This window comes from Dermacentor silvarum, chromosome 2, assembly GCF_013339745.2.
Source record: "Dermacentor silvarum isolate Dsil-2018 chromosome 2, BIME_Dsil_1.4, whole genome shotgun sequence".
Lineage (NCBI taxonomy): Eukaryota > Metazoa > Arthropoda > Arachnida > Ixodida > Ixodidae > Dermacentor > Dermacentor silvarum.
This window is the reverse complement of record NC_051155.1, coordinates 134890278-134913138: the sequence shown is the minus strand read 5'-3', so window position 1 is coordinate 134913138 and position 22861 is coordinate 134890278. Positions and strand designations below refer to the sequence as shown.

At 47.3% G+C, this 22861-nt stretch overlaps 1 protein-coding gene across 1 annotated transcript in view; it reads right to left on the bottom strand.

Moving 5' to 3' along the window:
* Nucleotides 1-2549: 2549 nt before the first annotated feature.
* LOC119440405 (multidrug resistance-associated protein 1) overlaps nt 2550-22861 on the bottom strand; it is a 67202-nt gene continuing 46890 nt past the window's right edge. Inside the window, exons 10-13 of the mRNA XM_037705316.1 lie at nt 20639-20740; nt 16016-16189; nt 7652-7810; nt 2550-2585 (exon numbers count right to left, since the gene is read on the bottom strand). Coding sequence (XP_037561244.1) covers nt 2550-2585; nt 7652-7810; nt 16016-16189; nt 20639-20740 — 471 coding nt within the window. The remainder of the gene's footprint in view (nt 2586-7651; nt 7811-16015; nt 16190-20638; nt 20741-22861) is intronic.

Below are 22861 nucleotides of genomic sequence, written 5' to 3'. Positions count from 1 at the left end.
ATAAGCAAATGTAACAAACGGAAGAATGTCCCAGTTTGAGCGGTCAGGACTTAAATACATAGAAATCATGTCAGAGAGCATTTGGTGGAAGCGCTCAGTAAGGCCGTTCGTTTGCGGGTGATATGTAGAGGTGGTTTTATGCTTCGTATTAGTCGGCCGCAAGACTTTCTCGAGGACATGGGACATGAAGCTTTGCCATGGTCAGACAAAAGAACGCGAGGAGCACCATGGCGCAAGACTATGGACTGCAAGAAAAAGTCAGCAACCTCAGAAGCAGCACCAGATCGAAGAGGCGCAGTCTCGGCGTACCTTGTTAGATGGTCTTCCGCATTGACCATCCAACGGTGACTGGAGGGCGTCAACGGCAAGGGACCGTATAAGTCAATTCCAACGAATTCGAAATGCTCGGTCGGACATGGCAGTGGCTGGAGAAAACCGGCAGGAGGGGATGTGGAGCGTTTACGGTGCTGACACGACGCGCACGAGGCAACGTATTTGACTACCGTTGTGGACAATCCAGGCCAGAAGCAGCGGGTCTTAATGCGGTCGTAGGTCTTGTGGAAGGCTAAGTGGCCGGCATCGTGGAATGCTTCTAAAGCTCGAAGAGGAAGGCAGCGAAGTAGGACTGGGACCGACTTGTTAGCCGTCTGATTATAAATATAACGATGAAGCACCCCATCTTGAAGGTGAAATTGGCGAAGCTGGCATCGCAAACGGCGGTTGGGTGGTTCAGTTAAGCCGCGAAGGCGATAAGTAAGACTTCGACAGTAGGAGTGTGCGCGCTGAAGGGAAGTAAAATCGGAGCGTGAAGAAAGCTGAGCTTGATCCCGTGGCGTTAGCGAGAGCTGGTAGGAGGCAGGCATTGCGTCAGAGCGACGCGGTAGAGACGCGGAGTGCGCATGATCAATAGAAGGCGAAAGCGGGCATCGAGACATGTAGTGTGTGTGCATCATGATGACATTTGCCAGACCTGTACGTTATTGTGAAATCATATTCTTGTAAGCGCAGTATCGAGCGTCCCAGTCGTCCTGACATGTTCTTCATAGATGACAGCCAGCACAGAGCATGATGGTCGGTGACGATGGTGAAGTGGCGACCGTAGAGGTACGGCAAAACTTCTGAATGGATCAAACAATAGCCAGGCATTTTTGCTCTGTGATGGTGTAGTTCCGTTCAGATGGCGACAGGCTCCGGCTGGCGTATGCCACAACCTGCTCTTCAGATGCGGGACCCCGTTGCAGGAGCACTGCTCCGATGCCTTGTGCACTTGCGTCAGTGTGGAGTATAGTGGGCGCTCTCTCATTAAAGTGGGGAAGCATCGATCGTGATGTGAGGTGTCTCTTAAGGGCTTGAAATGCCGACTCACAGTCTTCGGACCACGTGAAAGAGGCGCCGGTGACCAGTAGCTTATATAGAGGAGCTGCTATTGTAGCAAAATTGCCTATAAAACGGCGAAAGTAAGATGTGAGGCTGAGAAAGCTGCGCAATGTTTTTTGATACGATGGGCGAGGGAATTGAAGCACAGCAGCAATCTTCTCAGGGTCTGGTTGGATGCCATCTTTTGAAACGACGTGACCCAGGACTTTGATGCTTCTGCTAGCGAATGTGCACTTTTTAATATTAATCTGGAGGCCAGCATTTGAAAGGCATTGGAGGACTTCGTCTAATCTCTGCAGGTCTTGGCTGAAGCTGGAAGAAAAAAACAACGATGTCATCCAGATAATAGAGGCAGGGTTTCCATTTTAGGCCACGAAGAAAAGTGTCGATCATACGCTCAAACGTGGCTGGAGCGTTGCAGAAGCGAAATGGCATTACATTGAATTCATAAAGTCCGACTAGCGTGGCGAAAGCGGTTTTCTCTTTGTCAGCCTCGTTCATGGGAATCTGCCAATATCCTGATTGTAGATCAAGGCTGGAAAAATATTCCGCTCCTTGTAGTGTGTCTAAGGCGTCGTCAATTCGAGGCATAGGATACACATCCTTGCGTGTAATCCTATTGAGCGCTCGATAATCAACGCAAAACCATCTTTTTTCTTCACCAGAACGACAGGAGAAGCCCAGGAACTGGATGAAGGTTGTATAATCTGTCGTGCTAGCACGTCATCAACTTGTTCTTCAATCACCTTCCGTTACGACTGCTAAACACGATATGGGCGATGGCGTATGATTGCAGAACCTTCGGTTTCGATGCGGTGTGCTGACTTGTGCTTAGCCAAAAGGGCGAGTAACGCTTCTGACTGGGCAGCGGTTAGGTAAGAATCAATTATGGCTCGGAGAGAAGAAGAATCCAAACCTGAGGCCGGTACTGGCGACGAAGAAGGGGAAAGCGCTGCGACAGAGATGAGGGGGGGGGGGGTGGTCGGTGAAGGTTGTCACGGTCATCCCTTTGGGCAAGAGCACAGGATCTGGGGTTGTGTAGCAGGGGAATAGAAGAGCTTGGCCACATGAAAACCGGACGAGACAAGGGACCACTAGAATTCCTCGTGAAGTGCAGCGTGAAGGAGGGGTAACTAGTGCGTCTCCATCGGTTACCTGGCTGGATGTGACAGCTACAACGTGTTCATGACCAGGGTGCAGGACGTAGTCTGCAGCGACAGCCAAGGTCAAGATGGAGGGTGACGACTCCAAAATAGGTGCATCCGCGGTATCTGTGATGTGGACGACATTCTCCCTACATGATATAACAGCGGAGGCAGAATGCAGGAAGTCCCAACCGAGAATAAGTTCATGGATGCACGCGGGTAGCACAATCATCTCAATGTGGTGACGAATGCCGTCGATCAGAACACGAGCCGTACATTGTCCGTCGGGGTGAATGAGTACGTTATTAGCACCGCGCAATACGGGTCCAAGATAAGGTGTTCTGACTTTACGGAGTCGTGAGCACAAATCACTACGTAGAACGGAAACAGCGGCACCGGTATCGACGAGAGCTTGCACAGGAACACCTTCGAAAGTTACAGCATATTGGCCGGGCGACAAAGGGGTATTTACGATGTTCGACAGGACGCAGTTTTCCATCCAAAAACTGCAATCCTTAGTCTTCCGAGTGTTGGTCAGCAAGGCGGGAGATGGGGCGAAGCAGTGATGCAGAGTGGCGGTAGGGCGAAGGAGAACGTCGTCTGGCCGAACGGGAGCCCTGAGGCAGATGTGGAGACGCTGGAGCGGATGGAGAACGACGCTGCATGAAAGCGGATGGACCTGGGTAGTAGGCATCGTGTGTTCGGATCCCGTATCGCTCGAAATCGGCATAGCCTCGGCTTGCATCCAGCTGGCGGCGACTGCAGTAACGCGATATGTGGTCCCGTATACCGCAGTAAAGCAGGCTGGACGAGGTGGACGCCACTGAGGATACAAAGGTGCAGCAGGTGCTCTGGCGCCCATAGAGGCCAAATTGTCGTAGGTAAGGTGAGGAGGCCCAGATGGGACAGCGGCAGGTGGTATCGCAGCGACATCCGCGTATGTGGGCATCAGGAACGCTGCTGGAGCAACAGACGTTGTCGGTGTCGTCAAGGCTGCCAATTCCTGCTTCACAAGGTTGCGCAATTCGAACGTTGGGTATGGGGCGGAAGCAACAGTGGATCGCCTATGTTGCTGCTTCTGAAGTTCTTCGCGAATAATAGTGGGGATAAGAGCACGTGAATCATAATGAGGTGGCAGGGGAAGGTCGCTGTCATGGTGAAGACGGAGGGCCTGAAGCTCGTCCAAGCGCTGGCACGTCGATGTAATTTCTTGCACTGTGGTAGGATTGTGAACAGCCAAGGCGCTGAATGCGATGGAACCTATATGTCTTTAAGAATATGGCGAATGTGTTCGGCTTCCGTCATTCATTGTTGGCGCGGCGACATATGGCCAGAACATCTTCGATGTACGAAGTATATGACTCATGTGGGAGTTGAACACGCGCAGCGAGCTTCTGTTTGGCGACTTCTGAACGGCCTGACGAAGACGCGAAGATTTGCCGCAAGCTGGTGGTAAAAGTTGACCAGTCGGCAATGTCAGTTTCCTGGTTAAAATACCACGTATTAGCAACGCCGGTCAGATAGAACACGACGTTAGTCAACTTCTGTGTTTCGGTCCACCCATTGGCCGAATTCACGCGGTTGTAATTGTCGAGCCAGTCATCGACGTCATCCTCGGGGAGACCCGTAAGGACTGGTGGTTCACGATGAGGGGTGGTAATGGTGCACGATGTCAGTGCAGCCGATGTCGTAGGGTAGCAGGAGCGTCAGGGGTAGCGATAGTGCCGGCGGCCGACGCAGGAGTGGTCCATAGCTGTGGGGGTGGCCGGGCGCAGGCGGCGACCGGAACGTAGCTCCAGGTAGGGCAGGAACGCAGGAGGACGTCGGGATCTTGACGCGCCTCCACCACTTTGAAAGACGGAAGACGAACCAGGACAGGCAGCACTGGCAGACCCGTTTATTCCACCGGCACGGCCGAGGCTCAAACACGAAGAAGAGAAACAGGGATGATGATGGCTATATACAAATGAGAACGATGAAGTACGTGAAATGTGCTTACAATATATATATATATATATATATATATATATATATAATTTTTTTCAATATGCGCAATAATCCCATTACTGAGACTGTTGTCGCGATCACGAAATTCGCCATCGGGGTAGTGAAGCGGATATGGCAAAAATCTCTGAAGCGTACACGAATGCTGGGTTGCTATGCAGGATGCGCCGAGTTTGGCGAAACTCGGGATCTTCACGAGCTCTGGCGACGCCCCAAGAAGAAATAACAAATGGTTAAAAGACAAAGTTTGTCCTTCAGCACGCCTCCAGTTTCATTGGTTTATCTTGATTCACTCTGGGTGGCTATCAACCCTTGGGCGTTGCCATATGGGCGGTCGACAAACTGGGACTCACGCGATCATATGGTCGGTGCATGGTCGTGACTTCTTTCACTTGTCTGTCGTTCCACCGAGTGCATTACAGGCACAAGCAAGTTATAAAATAAATGCATTTAGCACAATAATATTAGCCACATTAATGTGGGTTATAAGCATTTTAAGGTTTAGAAGATGTACACTGACTGTCTATTACACGAATTTGTTGTTTAATATGTTTCGCGTTATACCACTAGGGGATGCTCGTCCTCCTCTTTTTTTCTCTGGATTCGATTGGCGCGGTTAGCTACGTACTTGCGCTAGCATTTCCGAGCACTGATTGGTGTGCGCTTGATTTTCTCTCTGGGGTTTCAACAGATCGCTCGTTGCTCTTTCTCTTTCCTCTGGATTGGATTGGTGCGGCTCGCTACGCGCTTGTGCTCCCATTTCCGAGCACAGATTGGTGTGCGCCTGGTTTTTACACTGGGCTTTTAACAGATCGCTCGTTGCTCGCGCTAAAGAAAGGCTGCGAGTAGGGTGCCTCGGTGGCACCCCAGCTGCCCCAGCTGCGAGGCGAAGTGAGCGTCGGCTAGCGCCTAAGTGGTTTGCCGCTCGCTTACCGTGTAAGCACTCAGGAATGCCGGAAAGCACTCATACAAGGGTCAGAAAACGACGCTTTATTTTCTTTTACTTTGCGATGCACCTTCATACTGGCAAGCGTAATAAATTAAGGGGTTTTGCGTGCCAAAGCCAGTTCTGATTATGAGGCACGCCGTAGTGGGCGACTCCGGAAATTTGGACCACCTGGGGTTCTTTCATCATCATCATCATCATCATCATCATCATCATCATCATCATCATCATCATCATCATCATCATCATCCTATATTTTATGTCCACTGCAGGACGAAGGCTCTCCCTGCGATCTCCAATTACCCCTGTCTTGGGCTAGCGTATTCCAACTTGCGCCTGCAAATTTCCTAACTTCGTCATCCCATCTGGTTTTCTGCCGACCTCGACTGCGCTTCCCTTCTCTTGGTATCCATTCTGTAACCCTAATGGTCCACCGGTTATCCATCCTACGCATTACATGGCCTGCCCAGCTCCATTTCTTCTGCTTAATGTCAACTAGAATATCGGCTATCCCCGTTTGTTCTATGATCCACACCGCTCTCTTCCTGTCTATTAACGTTAGTCCTAAGATTTTTCGTTCCATCGCTCTTTGTGTGGTCCTTAACTTGTTCTCGAGCTTCTTTGTTAACCTCCACGTTTCTGCCCCATATGTTAGCACCGGTAGAATGCAATGATTGTACACTTTTCTTTTCAACAACAGTGGTAAGCTCCCAGTCAGGATTTGGTAATGCCTGCCGTATGCACTCCAACCCAATTTTATTCTTCTGTAAATTTCTTTCTCGTGATCAGGGTCCCCTGTGAGTAATTGACCTGGATAAACGTACTCCTTTACAGACTCTATAGGCTGACTGGAGATCCTGAATTCTTGTTCCCTTGCCAGGCTATTGAACATTATATTTGTCTTCTGCATATTCATCTTCAACCCAATTCTTACACTTTCTCGATTAAGGTCCTCAATCATTTGCTGTAATTCGTCTCCATTGTTGCTGAATAGGACAATGTCATCTGCAAACCGAAGGTTGCTGAGATGTTCGCCGTTGATCCTCACTCCTAAGCCTTCCCAGTCTAACAGCTTGAATACTTCTTCTAAGCATGCAGTGAATAGCATTGGGGAGATTGTGTCTCCTTGCCTGACCCCTTTCTTGATAGGTAAATTTCTACTTTTCTTGTGGAGAACCAAGGTAGCTCTGGAATCCTTGTAGATGTTTGCTAAGATATTCACGTATGCCTCCTGTACTCCTTGATTACGCAATGCCTCTATGACTGCTGGTATCTCTATTGAATCAAATGCCTTTTCATAATCTATGAAAGCCATGTAGAGAGGTTGATTGTACTCCACAGATTTCTCGATTACCTGATTTATGACATGGATATGGTCCATCGTAGAATATCCTTTCCTGAAGCCAGCCTGTTCTCTTGGTTGACTGAAGTCAAGTGTTGTCCTTATTCTATTGGAAATTATCTTGGTGAATATTTTATACAATACTGAAAGCAAGCTAATGGGTCTGTAATTCTTCAATTCTTTAACGTCTCCCTTCTATGGATAAGTATAATGTTGGCGTTCTTCACTCTTTGGTACACTTGAAGTTGTGAGGCATTTCGTATAAAGGGCCGCAAGCACTTTCTATACCTCTAGCTAAAGCAGTGCCTTTGTCATTAGTCAATAGCTGATAGCAATTAGCTAATAACATTAGCTAATAGACAGTAGCGCCTTAGTTCTATCTGGTAATATTTATGAGAAATTTTATGCTAGGAATATGCGTCAGCGTGAGTTGCAACTTGGCCTCCATTTGTAGCGACATGCAGCCGGTCGTGCGACCTCTGTTAATCGCCGATGTGAATCCGCTCATAGAGCTTATGTTTAGATTTATGATTTGTAAGCTCCAGTTTTAACGACAATCTGCCAGGCATCTGTCGTGAACAATCGATGCATCAACGGTAGAAAACGCGATTTCTACTCATAATATTTAAAAAACCAATGCGTTTTCATTGCGAATTTTAGAATCGCGCGAGGAAAATCCAAAAAGAAACGAATGAAAGAAAAAAAAACAATGATCTTTCGCGTTTTGGTAAATGGGAGAGAAAAGATGCTGCAAGGGAAAACCATTATTGGTAGCTTTTCTTTACCTGTTTTCAATGCTAAGAAAATTGAACAGAGAAGCGGCGGCGGCGGTCTCACCTGCGGTATGACAGTAATGCTACTGCGGAGCTTCTTCAGAGGGACGTCCGCGATGTCGACACCGTCAATGAGTATCCGTCCCTCCGATGGCTTCAGCACCCGCAGCAGCGCCAGCACGAGCGAAGATTTTCCGGCACCTGTCCTGCCAACCACCCCCACCTGCCACGAAAAGGCAACGATGATCATACGGAGCCGCACCCATCGCATGGAGCTGCAACAGCTCTACAGCACTTGCTCTTTTTCTGTGCAGTAGAGTTAAATTTCTCTATGGCTATTACTACCGGGAAGCGGCAGAGTTGGTTTAAGATGCTGCTGATAGAGTGCAGAAATAGAGTCATGACAAGCAGCTGCTCCACCATAGTGTCACTTTTACAATTTGGCGACACCCTTTGTTAATAGAGTGCACTCGAAGCATATAAAAGTATCGGTTTTGTCCAAAGGCCGAACCATTGATTACGATAACAGAGAGAGAGAGAGAGAGAGAGAGAGAAAATGACGAATGAAAGGCAGGGAGGTTAACCAGGACTGAGCCTGGTTGGCTACCCTACCCTGGGGGAAGAGAAAAGGGGAGAGAAAGATCAAATTATTACACAGCTATACGAAGTAAGGATAACAGTTCTATCTGCCGTATAAATTGCTGAACATTCGCTTACTAACTAAATTAACAAGTAAGCTGTCACGCGCGCGCAAGCAAACATGAACACATCTCACTCGATAACCGCGGAAACTCGCTGTCAATAACGCTTGCGTGAGGAAGCGCGGCAGCAGCCGCGAGCGAAAAGGCCTTCGTGCTGCCTCTCGCTTTAACGCGAACTGAGCGGCGAGAACAAAGCGCACACTAAGCTAACAGCACTCGGCGCACTGTGTCCGCATCGTAGATCGCTTTCAAGATAGGGCCCAGGCGGCCGCGCTCGGCAGCGCCAAACGCCGTCGCCGCCGAAGTGGAATGCACACCCTCTCCCCGCCTTCCTCCCTTTTTCGCGCGACATCGCTCCGCCATTGTCCGGCTCACCCTCTTACGATTTCACTCGCACATACAACATACGGCGCGCGGCCACGATGTTAGCGCCATTGGACATTGAACGGAACATCACACCGACGACGACGGCGAAAATGCGCCTGGAGTGTACATGTAATTGCTGTGGCAATAAAACAAATATGGGCTATGACTCCGTGGAGGACCAAAGCGCATTTATTTTATGGCAAAAAGTGGATTAAAAAATACCGCGTCTGAATTTTTGGTGTGCAGTCGCGCAGAGCTTCATCGGTGCACATACATCGTCCATTAGCAAAGGTGACGAAGCATTTGCTACCACGCCACATGCTGTTTTAAGCGTATTCAAGTAGGACTTGTGGCCGGTTTCTAAGTGAGAAATTGGCAGAAAGCGTTTCGGCTCTTCAACTAAACGCACGCAAAACGGCTACGTCCATTCTGTACGCATGTTTTCGATGAGGCTTTTAGTTGAACGTTCCGCATGGTCAACAAATGGCTAACTCCAATTGCTGTAGCGCCATCTCCCACATATAAATCAAAGCACTTCCGCGGCAACGATAGTCTTTTTACGCTTAGTAATACTTTTACCTACCTGACACACTGTACTCAAGATGCTCTACTTGAAATACCTCAGAAATACTTTTGCAAAGAAGTATTTAGTAACGTAACCTAAGTACACTTTGATGTTGTTTTATACCCTTTATTGGGCATACTCAAGATAATTCATCCGGATTCAACTGATTAGAGATGCAGGAATGCGTCACCTTGGTTCTTGAATCGTAGCGTGTACTGTCATATTAAAAAGCACCACTCTGATGTCATCGTGCGCCGATCTTGTGAATGATGTTACAAATGAGCGAACAAGAAGCCAGCACACTGTCTTATATGATGGCTGCGGGCGACCGTGTTGGCATTTTTGCGACGTGGTGAGCTTTGCTCTGCAGCCGACTTCCTCCGCACTAATTGAAGAGGAGCAACGAAGTAAGACACAGGACGGAGACTTTCCTTCCACAGCTCACAAGTGGACACACTGGAAGTTCAGCTGCAAACAACTATACTCCTAATTTGAGTACTATACCGTGGGCATAATATGTGACATTGGTATTTTTTAAGTACTCCTCTCTTACGGCGCTATGTTTTCTCAATCGGAATGGGGGCTGTGCCGTAGAGAAGCTTTCACTGTAGGCGGTGACATCGTCTAATAGGGTAGGCTGTCTAACGCAAATTTTTCATGCAGCTAGTTCCGAGAGTGAGGAAATGTTTTTGGTAATGGGGCCCTTTGCATTGTCTGACGAAATAAAGCGCTGCAATGCTTGATAGACATAAACACGTTGCTAGACTAGTTGGTGCATGATTTTTTTTTCACGAAATTGTGGCGCAGCAAGAGACGAAGGACGATAAAGCCAACACGGAAAGGCTCAGACTTCGAATTATATGTATTTTTGCAGAAGAAAACAGGCCATAGACAGAAGAAAGAGACGGAGAGATCGCTTTTGACTATGTTTATGCGCATGTCGTGTATACCGGTATATACAGGGCGATTCAGCTAAATCGTACTAAACGTCCATGTGCGAGTTTTGATAATGCAACCAACTAAGAATTGTTTGTTGTCCTGTTGAGCAACTCAAAATATTTTTCGAGTGAAACTTGCACTACCTGACTCGCGCCGTCGGTGTGGCTGTCGTCGTACGCGAAAAACCAAGTCCTCCTCACCCGCAGTTCGCGGCCGGAAACCCTCCTCACCCACAGCTCCTTGACAGCTTGTCCTCCTCACCCTCTACGCACGCGCCGTTTTCAAGGGAAGCTTGTACTGCCTGACTCCTGTCGCCATCGGTGTGGCGGCTGTCGTAGGCGAAAACTCCACACCTGTGTGCCGCGCTTGACAGGTTCTCCTCCGGAAACCTTCCTCATCCACAGCTGGCGGCTCCGCGAGCGCCGTTTCTCGCCAATGCAAGGCCAGCTGCACTATGGGTAGGCCGCGCTTGGTCCGCTCCGCCGAACAGGAGGCAGACTTCAAAGAACGACAACGGGAGCGGGACCGTGAACGTGCGCGAGCTCGCCGAAGTAATCCTAAGTTGTTGCAAGCTGAAACGGGAGCGAAACGACAACGCCGGACCGACGAACGAGTTCGACATGCCGGAGCAGAAGCGGAACGACAACAAACCAAATGCCCAACATTTCAAAAAAGATTGGTTTACGGCTTCACAGGACAAGCTCCGCGTGCCCCCTGTTCACGGTAGGGGAGGGGAGGGATTTAGAATTTTAACCAAGAGCTAACATAATTGATTAACACAATATAATTGTTTTCTTTTAAAGTATTGATTTAAGCGCAAGATATTCAGTGTTGAATTGTAGACCCACATTGATAATTATCAAAATAATGTGTTTCCGTTATGACAGCTGATGTGGTTCTAATCTTTCCGAGCTGCAAAGAAAGCGCGCGAGATTTGAAAAAAAAATGTCACACTTTCGCCCTAAGGGCGAAGCAATGAATGCGATAGCAACACAGCAATGTCATACGAAGTAAGGTGAGCGGCTTTGGTAGCAATATGAATTGTAGTGAGCTGATTAAGTAAGCAGGTGTGATGCGGCGTAAGTAGACAGACATGAAGAGAGACTCGATGACCACGAGAAGGCGCGTGTGAAACGGTGGTGTTGATGAGAAGCGCTTCCCGTGATCAGCGCGTGCGAAGGGACACCTGTAGCGCTTCACTGTCGACCCGGGCAGCATTGCATGTGTAGCGTGCGTTGGAAAATGTGGCCCGACTATTACTAACTGATTGAACAAGCGTGGTGTGAGCGCGCACAAACAAACATGAATAGATCACACTGAATGACTGCAGACAACGACTGTCAAAACGCTGGCAGCAAGCGCATACGCCGCACCAACGGGCGAAGGTACGTGCGGTCTATCGCTTCAACGGAAATTGAGCGGCGAACGCACGGCGCATAAAGGTCAGAGCCGTGTGGAGATAAGCGACGGTGCGAGCGAGCGACGAGCGCGGTTGTTGGCAGAGCGGAAGTGCGCCCCCCCCCCCCCCCCCCCCCCTCCGCTCCCTCCGGCGCTGGCTTCCCGCTTCCTTGCTGGCGCGTGGGAGATTGAGTGCGTTCGCTCTCCGTGATAGCGCGCGTCCCCGCACGCTTCGGCTCGGGCATACGGCGCGCGGCGAAGATTTTATCTATAGGGAACCTCACGGCGACGGCGACGACGACGGCAGAAATCCGGTTGAAGTGTCCATATAATTGCTATCGCCATAAAACGTATCGCGTAACTACGCGCTTACCCGCAGCGATGTTAGTGCCCTTACGCATGCTACTAACGAAGCATCGACGGTGGACACCTGCTGAAGGTATGAATATAGGCCACAAGAAAAAATGGTGCACGATGGCCTCATCCGTCGTCTCCGACACATCACTATCCGCCGCCAGAACCTCCTCCCCTTTCACACGGATTGCCAACAGCAAAAAATTGACAGTTCAAGAATTGACAGGTGTTATCTATTGCTCCAAAGTAACAAATGACCTAATAAAGAAACGACAAAGCATGAAAGGATATCAGACAGAATTGGTTGAACTGTCAAAGCTCATAAACAGAAAGAACGTAAGCGATATTAGGAATTATAACGTAGGAAAGATTGAAGAAGTAGTGAAAAATAGCCGCAGCATAATATCAATGAGGAGAAATGTTGGCATAAAACAGGGCAAGATGTATGTAGTGAAAGATAAGCATGCTGCAGGGTAATGTCAAGCAATGTCAAGCAATCAAGCAATAAGAGCAGCATAAGAATTCTATACTGAACCCAGCGCAGCCACGCAACCTTCATTGGAAGTAGTGATACTTCCAATGGATATAGAGGCTCCTTCTATATCTATCGATGAAGTTAGAAGGTCGTTGCAAGACACATCCCGGGGAAAAGCAGCAGGAGAAGACGGAATAACAGTAGATTAAATCAAGGGCGGATGGGATAATAATAAAAGAGATATTAGTCAAGGACGGAGGGGACTGCGAGCTTACCACTGTCGTTAAAAGAAATGTGTAAAATCGCTGCATTGTACTGGTGCTAACATATGGGGCAAAAACTAGGAGTTTACGAAATAAGCTCGAGAACAAGTTAAAGACCACGCGAAAAGCGATGGAACGAAAAATATTAGGCGTAACGTGAAGAGTCCAGAAGAGAGCGGTGTGGAACAGAGAGCAAATGGGCATAGCCGATATTCTAGTTGACCCTAAAGAAAAGGAAACTGGGCAGGCCATGTAATACGTAGGGCAGATAACCGGTGGACCATTGGAGTTACAGAATGGGTGCAAGCGAAGGGAGGCACATTCGAGGACTGCAGAAAATTAGGTAGGGTAATGAAATTAGGAAATTTGCAGGCGTAAGTTGGAATCGGCTAGCGCAAGACAGGGTTTTTTGCAGATCGCTGGAAGAGGCATTTGTCCTGCAATGGTCATGAAATTACGCTGATGATAAGGATGATGATTTATTGCATATCGAATCGCTTCAGCTGACTAGATAACTCAGGCGAAAGTGGAAGCCACGACCATTGTATTCGATCCATCCCTGTTATTCAAGGCCTGTCACGAGCAGCATTGATCATTCGTTCGTGGTATGTTTGAGGGTAATAATGAAGCTGCGCGTAGTCACGTGATACTTTTTGAAATCTCGCGCGCTTGCTCTGCAGCCCCGAAAAAATTAAAACCACGACAGCTATCATCAAGGAAATACCTTATTCGGGTATTTTTCAAACGTGGGGCTGTACAACATCTCCATGCAATATCTTGCGTTTAAATCAATTCTTTAAAAGATGCACAATTATTTATTATTAATCAGTTACCTAAGCTTACAGTAAAGGTATTTTGAGTTGCTCAGGAGGACAGCGAACAATACTTGCTGGTTGCATTCTCATAACTCACACGTGGATTTTTTAAAAGGTTGTCGCGACTTAGCTGAAACAGTCTGTTTTCTTAAAAACATTAGGGGCAGCTTCACACTCGTGGTGGGAAGACTGGGCAAACAGCGAAGCTGGCGACCCCACCTAGCTTTATCTTGGTCCGGTCAACTTTTTGCGAGGTTATACTTCGAGACTCGGCTACGTTTTGCGCAAGATCACCCTGGAATCAGCGACAACCCAATGAGCAACGACCACTCGGTCATTAAAGTATTTGGAGGGTTCTGGACGCTCAAACGCTTTTGCTCGGTTTCGCTGGCTTGTAACTTCGGATCTTCTGCGAATCACCGCCGCTTCGCCGCCGCTTCGCCGGCGCGATACTCGGGATCGGACCGAAGTCGTCTCACTCGCTCTCGAGTAGCGACGCGGCGGCTTTCGCGCCGCCTTTCCTCTGCTTCGGGAGTGACGCTCTTCTTCGGCCGCTCCATCTTCGCGGCGATGTGCTTGGCGCGGAGACGGCGAGGGTTTGGTGTCGCCGCGGCGGCGACGCGGAGCTATTTGTCCCGTGGGTCGGCGCAGCTGACGTCGTGGCTTAGCTCCATGTCTGCGCAGCTGCGGCAACCACTCCGCACGGCGCAGTGACGTCATGGCTCGGCAAAGTAAGGCGAAGCGATGCGGCGCGCGCGATTACGTCACGGCTTACGCAGCTGTGGCGAGGCTCGGCGCGGTCGGCACAGCTAGGGCGATGCGCTGCTAGGCAACGCATGGTGACGTCATCGCCAGGCGGAGGTTCTGCGGTGTGCACTCGACGGACCATCCTCGAGCTTAAACAGCTTCGCTAGTTCACAGGGGTATGTGACATTGCGTTTGGCCCCTTTCTGCACTACCTCCAGGATCAGCCCACAGTTTTTGTTCGCAATGCGTGGGCTGACCAAGAGCTTAAACAGCTCCGACGTTAAAAAAATAGTTGGGAGTGCGCGCCTGTTCGTGTCGGTTCTATCGTGCTTAGTTTTTTTTTTTGCTGCACCACAAGTCTGTGAAGAAACAAAAAAAAAAACGTGGACATACCTTTGTTTGTGGAAAGCGTCTTGTACTGTACTCTACTCAGATACAGCCTAGCAGCGTAAGCACAGACAAATCAGTTCTCAATAATCTGCACTCATAGATAGATGAGTCTAAGCGAAAGCCGATTTTTACCGCTAGTGATTTGCTGTCGCCATGAAGAGGAAGTAACGAGGCTGAAATTTGGATCGAATCGAGACACCTCAGCGCCGCCATGCTGTTGCGAAGACACGCTAGCCACACAATTGTTGCAACGCAAAGTTCAAAAGACAGCATGCGTACGTAACCCGACCAGCTTCACGGCTTTCAGCGCATACGCACTTTCTTTTACAGTGTACGCAAGGGTTATGTAATCTCTAAAACTGTCCAGTGACTGCGAAGCCCGATCTCGTAGCCGCAATATTGGGCGAGGTCATGTTGAACTAGGAAGCTCCTGCAAACTTGGTTGTCCGACCTTTCTCAAAAACTAGGCGAGTACGTGTTGATATCGAGGAAAAAATATTGCTAAAAGAAAGCCGGTAGTTTGAAGTGGACTTTCCAACTGTTCTTGCCAGGTTAGTTATTTCTTTGCGTTATCCCCCTATTCTTTCCCTTTGATCATTTCAAGGTATATGTTCGATGAGGTCCAGTGCCTTGGAAGCTAGGTTTTGATTGCTTCTGCAGGCAAAATTACTAGGAGCGTCGATTTACATAACGCGCTTCGCTGTATTACGATACAGACGTGTTTACTTTAGGTTTGCTGCTAAATTCACTCACATTTGTGCAGCTTACGAGGGGGAGTGATTCAAGCTGTTCTGAAACGTTAAGCAACATTGCCTCCAAAAGCATTTTTTTCGACCTTTGGCTGACTGCCGTTTGCGTTTACATTAACCTTAAGTCAACCTTTTCTTTGAGAATCGGTCAGACAATTGGTGAACTTTTGTAAATGTCATTGTCTTTTCAATATCCTACCAAAGTTCAGTTAGAATGGGGAATGTCGAATGCTCTTTTTAGTTGATGCGAGCTCGAAACCGCAATTTTGTGATCACTCAGAGAGTAAGCAGCTAAATGAAAGCTTTAATCATTGGAAATACATTTTTAATTGTTGTTTGGGGCAGAGAGAATGGAACAATTCGTACGCGAAGTTCACTAATCTGTGATATAGTGGCATTGCAGAGTAATGTGGTTTATTTCCAATTCAAGCAGTGCACGACCCATCGTGGTAGGTGAAAAACTCACGTCAGCCGTAATTTATTATCTGCTAACAAATATCTATCTGTTCGCTTGTCCGCGTGCGTGTTATTCACGTATGTCAGCATTTTACCTGTCCATGAAAGCACATTGCAGGTCCAGCAGGTCACGTGGTGGAGGTGTTCGACGAACCACTAGAAAGGCTTCATAACAAAACGGAATAAAACTTTACTGAACGAACGGCGTACCTTCTCCATGGGCAGCACGGTTAAGGTAACGTTGCTCAGCACGTTAGGCAGGATTCCTGGTCGATACGAGGCCGAGTAGTCCTTGAACTCGACAGCGCCATCGGAGGGCCAGTCTGAGAGGGAACTCATTAGAGCATCCTTCTTCTCTTCCGTCATGTCTTCCGCTACGTCGGGCTGAAAAAGAATGCAAAGCACAGGGGAACACTCCAACTGCATACAGTGGCTGCTATAACGACGTCAAAACGGCGTCTCGTCATTACAGCATTACCGCGAACTAAAGACAATTGATGAACAACAGCATTTGTATAGAGACGGCCGACTACATGCATAAAGCTGCCTGCATAGAATTTTTTGCCATATTTGGCAAAGCAGGTCGAGGTCCAGGCGACATAAATGCAGCCGTTTACCAGAGCTGGTTGTCGCAAATTCGCGACGTATACTGTGAGGTTCATCATAATCATCATCAGCCTGTATTTATGTCCACGGCAGGACGAAGGCCTCTCCCTGCAATCTCCAATTACCCCTGTCTTGCGCTAGCTGATTCCAACATGCGCCTGCAGATTTCCCAACTTCATCACCCCACCGAGTTTTCTGCCGTCCGCGACTGCGCTTCCCTTCTCTTGGTATCCATTCTGTAACTCTAATGATCCACTGGTTATCCATCCTACGCATTACATGGCCTGCCCAGCTCCATTTTTTTCTCTTAATGTTGATTATAATATCGGCTATCACCCTTTGCTCTCTGTCTAGGTTCGGTGATCGATGAACGAATAATCGCTTAAATGTATTCCACAAAACGATTGATCTTCATCGATGTCCACCTTTCATTAATTCGACCTAATCGATTAGACATGTTCGTTTAATCGTTTTCGAGGGCTTGACAGGAGTGGCGCGAAAATTTTGAAAACGTACTGGAATCGCGGCGCACGCGAGCCCTGACTGTGCGGCTGTAGTAGAGCGACTGTCAGCTGTTTCTCCGAGTCCCGAGAGATGCCGAGCCGAGCGCTTCCCCTCTCTTCCCCCACACCACACGCACCGCCCGAAGCCGAAAGCTTGAAAGGTCCTTGCAGTTCAAGGGATACTATAGCAACCCAGTAGTTGATCGTGGTGCCACTCCCAGTCCACTAAAGACGTGGCACAGCATGCGTGCCGGCTTAAAGCATGTATTTGACATAGCGATGGAGTTCCATGTCGATTTAACCAAATCTATAGCCCGAATATCTATTCTCGCATGCTGGTTGTGTGGCCATTCAAATACATATCGGTTTCACCCAAACATCCCAGCCAATTGACATCACTGCATTCCGTGGAAAATAGCACGTGGTTTAAAATTCTTAACCAGTAATTTTCTTTTCCCCTGTGCATATTACAACTTCTTGCATCAGTTGAAACTCCTCTTTCACTTTTGGCATCTTTCTTATTTCTTTTTAAACTGTACTGTACAGGGTTTGACTAGTACCATGGATCTTGTTTAATTCTGCTCTAAGTTCTTGTATTCGTTGGCCCTGGGCGATTGCAATAGTCGCCAATGTTGATGTGCATTTTGGCAAGTACACACAAACTCTGAGAGACCGAGCTTGAATACCAGTAGAGCACGAAGATTTGTCGTGCAAGTGTTGATCGGTATGGGAAAACTGTAAATATAAACACACATTACGGTGGAAGTGCTGAGGGTGCACATTAGGCACTTTCCCCGAGCCCTTTCCCATCATCTTGCCACACTACCGGCAGAAAGGCTACAGGCATAATTTTGTATTGCTATTTCAGATTATCGCACCCGTCTTCCATCAGGCTTCAACCCAACTAATCCATGAATTTCTCCATGGTGTGTCACTCGGCCTGCAGTGCAGCTCACCGTACCAGGAATCAGAAAAACGTCTGTGCAATCATCACTTGCTGTTTAAACTACTAACTCTGCTCCTTTTGCACGAGAGGTACGCCGACAACGTACACATTTATATTGATGGATGAGCAACTCTCTAATGTTCCTCTGGAGCCGTAGTCCGCTGGAACCAGCGAGAGCCAGCACCATTAGTTTCAAGAAGTGTCACCCAACGACATCGACGGCTGCGGAACTTCCAGCTTTTCCCGCTGCATTTCGTCTCGTCAGTGATGAACAACCTCGAAGATGGTCAATATTCAATGACTTGAAGGCTGCTGTGAAGTCTTTGCTATCAGCCCTGCGGCGCGGACCGCACAAACAATTGGTATTCGAGATTACAGAACTAATCCATACCTTGACTGAGAAAGGACACCACGTCACATTTCAGTGGCTTCCATGTCACTGCGGCGTAATAAGTAACGAGCACGCCAATAACGCTGCTCGGTTGGCTCTTCAAGGCGACGAAGAGGAGTAGATACCGTTATCATGGACAGATGCCGCTAGAAAACTTCGAATGCTCAACCGGGATATCACGTTCTCCATGCGGAACACTCGAAGTTTTCAAAACAGCCGGTTGCACTACATACTCTCTTCTGTCCGCCTCCGCATGCCAGCTGGACTCCGCCTACGCGAACGTACCCTGCTTTGTCGAACATGTCTAGGAGTGGCCTTTACGAGAGAGAGAGAGACAACTTTGTTTATCCTATCTTAAAAGGAAAGAGGCTTGGAGAAGAAGGAGAGGGAGGCTATCTTACTCGCGGTAGGCCTCCTCTACCACCTCAGCCCACCTCAGGATAGCTTCCTGAAGTTCGGGGCTATAGCTGCACATGGCAGCCTCCCACAGCTCCCGACTATTTAAAACTCTACAATGGTTAGGAGTAGAGGAGTGGTTCTTGCGTTGCCACATAATGTAGTTTAGGTTCGCTCTGCTAGCAGAAGAAAACTTGCAGGCTGAGGCATGCTATATTCCTGGGTAAATTTTGTGACGGTAGGCAGGGGATAGAAAAGTGTGAGTCTGTAGTTTACGAAGTCTTTTGCATTACGAAACGTATGCGCCGACGACGTCTGGTGTGATGACTGTGGTAACGAGCAGACCCTTCAACACCTTCTCTCTGACTGTCCTCGCTAGAATTTACAGACGGTCACTAGCAATCACGATAGCGTGGTTTGACCAAAGACATTTAATTCAGGAAATAATTTTAGAATTCTGACATAAGAAGCCATCGCAGTGAAGGGCGACGAGGGCACTGTTGCAGTGTTTAAGAACAGGCTTGGATAAACGGCTGTAGCCTAGTCCTAGAAGTCCTACTGTTTTGCGCGGTCATAGTATACAGCGATAGTGACCGACTATGATTGCGTATTTGTGCTCCCTTTCTTTCTGTCTCTCTACTTCCCTGTCACTTTACCTACACCTGCCCTCTCTCCCCAACCTAGGGTAACAAACCGGATCTTCCCCTCTGGTTAACCTCTCTGCCTTCCCCCTTTCTTCTGTCTCTGTCTGCACTAAGAGCCATTTTATAACATATATTGTTTATATTTTCAAAAGCCACAAGCGCCAACTATATTTAGCCTTTAAGAAGTTAAACATTATACTTTTACGTTTATACACTTGTCTTTCAAACTTGGTTCCACTTCTGAAACATTAAAATAGGGCCCTACAAAAGTAAATAACTGTGTTCCAACCTTTTTAAAGGTGTACGGCAAAAATTTAGATTAATCAATTAATCGATGAAAAACCCTGCATCGAAAGCGATTGATCGATTAAAGGCCAAAATTCTGAATGATTCATCGTTAATCGATTAAAAAAATTAACCCACCATCTCTATCTCTGACCCACAACGTGAGGTTATAAGCGTCTAAATCAGGGTGGGGCAACTCAACGAAAGCTGTAATCTTCATTTTGCCATCGGGCGGTGTTGGCGAATATTAATATCCCCTTCAGGAGCTATGTGTACAATTGTGCGCGCCCAGGTAGTGCATGAAGAGCAACAACTGCGATAAAAATATTTCAAAGTAAGACGTTTACAGGAAGACGGAGTCTTGAAGTGATTAACTGTGGTAGAGGAGGGAATGTCGCTGAAGCCTGCGTAGTCAACAAGAGGACTGACAAGTACCCTTGTCGAAACGTTGGCAGCAACGACATTCCTTGTTCTGCCACAGTTAAGTCGCATGATGAAAAGCCCAATGACATTTCAAATGTATAGCATATATCGTAAGCGCTCTTGATTGGACAAGAGCTGCAAGTTTGAATACTATATGCAAAGCGTTGTAGGGTTATCACTATGTCGTCACGTAGAGTGTTCCTTTTTTCACTGTTTAGATCAGGCAAAATGATTTTTCACGTTGCTGGATGGGTTCTTTCCATGCATGCTGCACATAAAATAGTCAATGTTCTCACATCGGACGTTCCTGTAAAGTGTTTGTGCGTGGAGTCTAAATTCTGTGAGCTTGACAAAACTCAATGAGTAATTAAAAATTCTGGGTCTATTCTGCAGCTGTACGCTTTTATTAAATATGAAGATGCAAGAAACGTGGTGAAAAGAAATTTTAACTGGACAGAATGAATTCGCGCCTGAAGGGGATATGTGGGCGTGTCACCATCTCTAACATATAAAACTACGCATATGTCGTTATTGTTCTTTCGTTCGTGTTGTGTCTTTAGCGCTGCTGGTTTCATGGCACAAGTGTACCAGCTCGCCCCGTTACTAATTCTTCTGCATTTCAGCGCTTCTGACTCTCACCTCTTGCGGAAGCTGCGAGTACTCGAGGCACCGCTCGAAGCTGACCACCATCTGGAGCATGTTGAAGAGGAGCACGCACAAGTACATCATGGCAAGCGGCACCTGCGAAGCAATACGACAACCCCCAACGACTCAACGCAAGGCAATTTTTCAGCCAATGCCACTGCGTCTCTCAGCAGGCCTGAGAGGGGCACGCTGAAAGGCTATTCGCTGATGAAAATATTGCCACATGAAGTCCAAGGACATTTTAGCACACCATTCACGAAGCAGCTGCATCCCTTGTTTCACAGACGGACTGCTATCTGCATTTACCGGTACCTGCAGTCGGTACCTGCAGGTACCGACTGGTACCGACTGCAGCAACCTGAACAGATTGTTGTACTGTAGTACTAGTGTCCTGGCGTTGCTATCTTTGTTTTTGATGTAAGCTTCCTCAAACAAGCGAGCTAAAATTAACGGAATGCGTGCGTACTGATCCACACTATGGAGACGCGTGCTCAGACAAATAAAACAAAAAACAAAAAAAACTAAGTGCCAATATACGATTGCTGCTTGATGCTGGTTGCATTGACTCCGTACCATCCCTGATATATTTTCGAGTTGCCAGACTCTGCTCTTGGTGTGGAATTCGACCCCACTCGTGAGCGCTCGGCGAGCTCTGGGTTCGCTTCGGGCCGGTGGAGTCGGTGCCTTTTGTTCTGCTTTTATTTCCTTTCACCTTTAAAGAATGCCCATATTATCGTAAAATTAACCCTAACTTCTAACTATTGGCACATCTTAATAAAACTGCTAATTTTTCTTACGCTTGGCTACTTCCCTGCTGGCTTCGTATAGTTGTTTCTAAATGTTTTGAGTGGGGCAATAGTTCAAGTTTCGAATACGAATTGAATTCGAAAATAAACTACTCGGTATTCGAAATATCGAAACTGACCAACTATATCGCAACAACCTACCGGTTATTGTTCTCTTTCTGCTAAGCAAAGTATTGCAAATTATCAGAAATGAGACAACAAGAGCTTTCTAAGCAATGCGCAAACGAAATCAATAAGACGTAGCTTTGTTTACGGTTTCGCGGCGACCGTATACATGACAAATATGAGTTTTTGCCTGTAGACTGTCTTTTAGTGGTTTTGGCAATGTTGTCATGTATCATTTATATCTTTTACTCAACAACCAGGGATATTTTCCTTGCAACGGGCCCGCTTATATGTCTGTACGGCACACAAGTCCTCTAGCAGCTTTTCTTAGTCACAACTTTTGATTTTTTTCGGCAACCATTTATTTAGCATTTCTGGAAAGCTATTCATACTGCAGGCATTGATTCTAGGAAAGTGATTTTTCAAATAGGCTCTGCAAATACTGAGAGGCTATTCGTGCGTTTTTAATGGCAATTATTCACCCTGTATTTAAAACTGCTCATTTGTGTCTGATAGCTGTTTTTTTCTTGCACTAGTGATGCTGGCGTCCCAGCTAATTATACCGAAATAAACATCCCTGCTATGCGTCTGCGTCTGACTATTCAAATTCAATATTTAATATTCGTATTGGAAGATGTGTATATGGGCTCCTTTCTGCTGAAAAATGAGCCCTTCGGTTCCCCTTATCACTCTTGCTTTTCATTCTTATCCTAGTGTGTTATGTTTTGACGTTTGCAAGTAGATGCTGTAGATTGGCCTCTAGTCACGATGATGAAGAAATAGAACAGTTTTATGAAGATGTTGAATTAGCAATGAGAAAGGTGCAAACTCAGTATACTTTAGTCATGGGCGACTTCAATGCAAAAGTGGAAAAAGAGCAGGATGGTGAGCAAGCAATTGGCAACTACGGCATCGATTCTAGGAATGCAAGAGGAGAGATGTTAGTGGAATTCGCTGAAAGGAATAGGCTCCGAATAATGAATACATTCTTCAGGAAGCGCAGTAACAGGAATTGGACCTGAAAATGCCCTAATGGAGAAACAAGGAATGAAATAGATTTCATACTCTCTGCCGATCCAAGCATAGTGCAGGATGTAGAAGTGTTAGGTAAGGTTAAGTACAGTGACCATAGGTTAGTGAGGTCTAGGATTTCTCTCAATTTGAAGAGAGAGAGAGTGAAATCAGTCAAGAGGAAACAGGCCAATCTAGAGGCAGTAAGGGTAAAAGCCGACCAATTCAGCCTGGTGCTTGCAAACAAATATGCAGCTTTAGAAAAGGAAGATAAGACAACATAGAGGTAATGAAT